Source organism: Cyanistes caeruleus, chromosome 2 (assembly GCF_971803275.1).
Source record: "Cyanistes caeruleus chromosome 2, bCyaCae1.hap1.1, whole genome shotgun sequence".
Classification (NCBI taxonomy): Eukaryota; Metazoa; Chordata; class Aves; order Passeriformes; family Paridae; genus Cyanistes; species Cyanistes caeruleus.
The window spans coordinates 61,526,744-61,530,057 of record NC_141702.1 but is presented as its reverse complement, the minus strand read 5'-3'; the positions used below and the strand labels follow the sequence as shown (position 1 = coordinate 61,530,057).

At 40.3% G+C, this 3,314-nt stretch overlaps 1 protein-coding gene across 3 annotated transcripts in view; it reads right to left on the bottom strand.

The window, feature by feature from the left end:
- Positions 1-3,314, bottom strand: part of FUCA2 (alpha-L-fucosidase 2) — a 31,132-nt gene that overhangs the window by 17,338 nt on the left and 10,480 nt on the right. For 2 of the 3 annotated variants that reach the window (XM_086869068.1, XM_023923470.2), the window contains exons 6-7: positions 2,647-2,755; positions 1,049-1,307 (exon numbers count right to left, since the gene is read on the bottom strand). In XM_086869068.1, the coding sequence (XP_086725194.1) occupies positions 1,167-1,307; positions 2,647-2,755 (250 nt within the window). In that variant the 3' untranslated portion in view covers positions 1,049-1,166. Of the gene's footprint in view, positions 1-1,048; positions 1,308-2,646; positions 2,756-3,314 lie in introns of those variants that run through there. The other variant, XM_086869079.1, reaches the window with a different exon arrangement.

The window sequence follows — 3,314 nt, the reverse complement described above, 5'->3', positions numbered from 1 at the left end:
TTTGTGTGTGTATTAACATTACTAGTAGGGAGGAGAATAACCTGACCTGGTCAACCACTCAAAATCCTGACAGAGTTGAAAGAATAAATTTATCTTATACAGTACTAATTTTGCACTCATGAACATTACTCAGGGAAAATAAACCTTCAGTCTCTACCCTGAAACAGAAATAATTCACGCTTTTTGTTCTTTATCTTCTCTTCTTTGCAAGTTTTACCTTGTATATCTAACCCTACAAATCATGACACATGATAAATTTGGAAATTTTTCAAGTTGGATGCAGTCTACTCTCTGCTTAAAATGTTGTCTCTTTTACAAAGCTGAAGATCCCTAGCAACTCCTGATTATTTCTCCTTTTTCAAGAGTTAGTTACTGAAGTACATGTTTTGTTTAATAGTCCACAGGAGGCACCCTGGTAACTGTCTAAACAAAGGCTGTAAACAAGAGGCAAGTTTTACCCATATAAAATTATACAAAATATAAGAAAGCCAACTCTCTCCCAGTTTACCTGTGTCCCAATAATGGATGGAGTTACTCAAGAATAGGAACATGTAAAATTAATGATTTCCATGATAAGAAACATGATAAGAAAGATGCATTGCCTGAATGCATTTATGATTAATTCCCAACCCTTACAGGCCTGTTTGTGCAGACATTACCCTACTCAGCTGATACTGCCAGCTCCCACAAAACACACAGGGAAAAAGTATATTCTTTTCTCTAAAACTTACAGGTTTTACTGTGCAGTTTTGTGGAAGGTAAATTTCTTGCATTAAGGAGGGTGTACAACTGACTTATGTGCATTTGAACACCAGCTTGGGCTTCATTCCTTCTTTTGTCTCTAAAAGTCTAGTGCCTGTTTTCCCCACCACCTCATTCTTCACATAACTAGGCCAGAAACTGACTAAACCAAGTGTAGAGATCAAGGTAGCTGCTCCATGTTTCACACAAGTTCAAAGAAACTGTGTGCACAGGATCAATTATCAAATACTAGACTTTTTGTGAGGTTTGTTCCATTCTATTCCATCCCTTAATGACAACCCACCTCTCATAGAAAAAGTGAATTTATTGGTCTTTCTCAGTCAAACAAGTAAGTTTAAAACCAATGAGAAGAAAGAGTGAAACATCAGCATTCCCTGCTAGCCAGGGCTCCAGCAGAGCATGGCTCAGTTTACGTCAGTCATTTGTAAGGTCCAGCCCCACTGACAAGGCAATTGCTGAGGCGTCAATTGAGGTAGAGCAATAACCATTCCCTTTTCTCCCAAGGCAACCCATTTCAGCAGTTCCTTGTACCCAGCCAGCTTCACCTAAAATAGAAAGACACACTACAGTTGAACAGTGCCTTTTCAAAGTACATGTAAGTGCAATCTTGACAAAATAAATATTGATCCATAGCTACCTTACCAAGTATCCTTAAATGCCACTTACCAACCAAACAAGTGACGATTATTAAAGGTAATGGGAAAACATTTGCAATTAGGTATACAAGGAGAAAAGCTATTAATGTTGGGTCTTGAGAAGTCCTTAGGGCTGTAGAAGGTACATAAACACCTTTTGGAAGCATTTGGGGTGGGATTTATGTCTAAGCAGGGATCTAGGAGCCAGAGTACAGGGCTTTGCATCCCCTGTTTCCAAACTGCCTGCTTCCCATGGTTCCATTTGCAGTCTTGAATAAGCATGACTGTTTCTTCCAGAATGCAGCCAGGTATCTCAGAGAAAGCTGAAGAACTAAAAACCACAAATAGGTTGATGTTGTCACTTACACCAGCTGGTGACCTGCTGGAGCAGCTGCAGACCAGTCTCTGCTGCTGAGGAACAGTACTTTCTAGTGCACAGAGTCTAGCTGCCTCCCCAAAATTCCAGAGGCATCTCCATCACTTCTGAAGTAACTCTATCTTGGCACCAGTCAGCCTACTTTTGTATGGAGCTAGACCAGAAAGGGCAGTGCAGAAACACTCCTAGCACATTTCAGCAGCTAACAGACGTGCAGTGCATGAGACCAGAGCAGAGCTAAGCCAAAGTGAATCTCCCCTTAAATGCACAGAGTTGATACCATCTTCTGCTTCCACTGGCTTACTTGTTACTTGCCAGTGTAGGTGTGGCATCACTGCCCTCAACTTCTGACCTCTACTTGGTATAAGATGCACATCTAGGGTCACACTGATTGCTCTTCAGCCTCCCTGGGCAATAAAAACCTCTGTGAATGTTCCCTTCCTGCAAGGCTTTGACTTCAAACAACAACTACAGCACTACAGCAACTCCAGTACACCAAAGTCATGAGGACAGCTACTTCTAAAGAAAAGTCATGCTGAGTTAGGAGTCTACACAGGAAACAGGAGAGGTGGCACAGTCTTTTCCCCTGTTCCTTGGCCTCTTTGTGATTCTTAGTTTGCAAACTAAAATATATCCCAGCAACATCTCAGTCTAACTTTGTTGGAGAAGAAACATCCCACTGGGAGGACGATGACAAGGAGGTCCCAGAAAGAAAACAAACATTTTTCTGGGTCTCTTCCAAAGTACTCTGTCCTAAGAGCTATGCATTCCCAAAGATGCCAGAAACTTAAATAAACAAGATGCAACATGACACATGCTAGGAGGAAGGGAGAGGGGTGGTATGTGAGTGTGTGTGTGTACATGCACTTTTACCTGTGTTTCTCCAACCTTAGCCTGTGGCTCACCAAGTTCCAGAATCCCAGAGATCGGCCAGTTAAGGAAGATAGCATTGACTTTCCCTTCTTCAGGGCTAAAAGTGTACCTGGTTGGAAATGGGGACCAAAATGGCATGTCAGCTTTTCCCTGTAAATTTTTAGAAGTGATGCATATGAGTGATTTCGAGACTGGAAAAACTGATTAGAAAAGTCAGGATTAATTACATTTTTCACACAGGTAACCACCTTGTCAGATTAATTATTACCTTAATAATGTACTGTTCCTTGAAAATTTGTTTCAACAAACTAGAGGTAATGAAGACTATTAAAGAACTGAATTCAGAGGTAAACATCTGTAGTTACTTTAGCACACTGTAACAACTCAGCCATATAGGAAGGAGATACAGGATGGGAAATCATTAACAGAAAATTTTAGGTTATATTCAGAAAAACATGGTAATTCCCATCTATACACTAGCATGCAGACTAAAAGAATTATAAAATAGTATGAGCAACAGAGTTTCCACCTTGCATAGCTAGTTTTTAAAAATACTGTTTTGATCACTATGCCATTGGAAATCTTGCGGCATACACCTGAAACATTCCTCCTTCCTTCCTTCAGTTACAATTTTTTATTGCTCTTAAAAGGAATTTTACTAAGCAGTC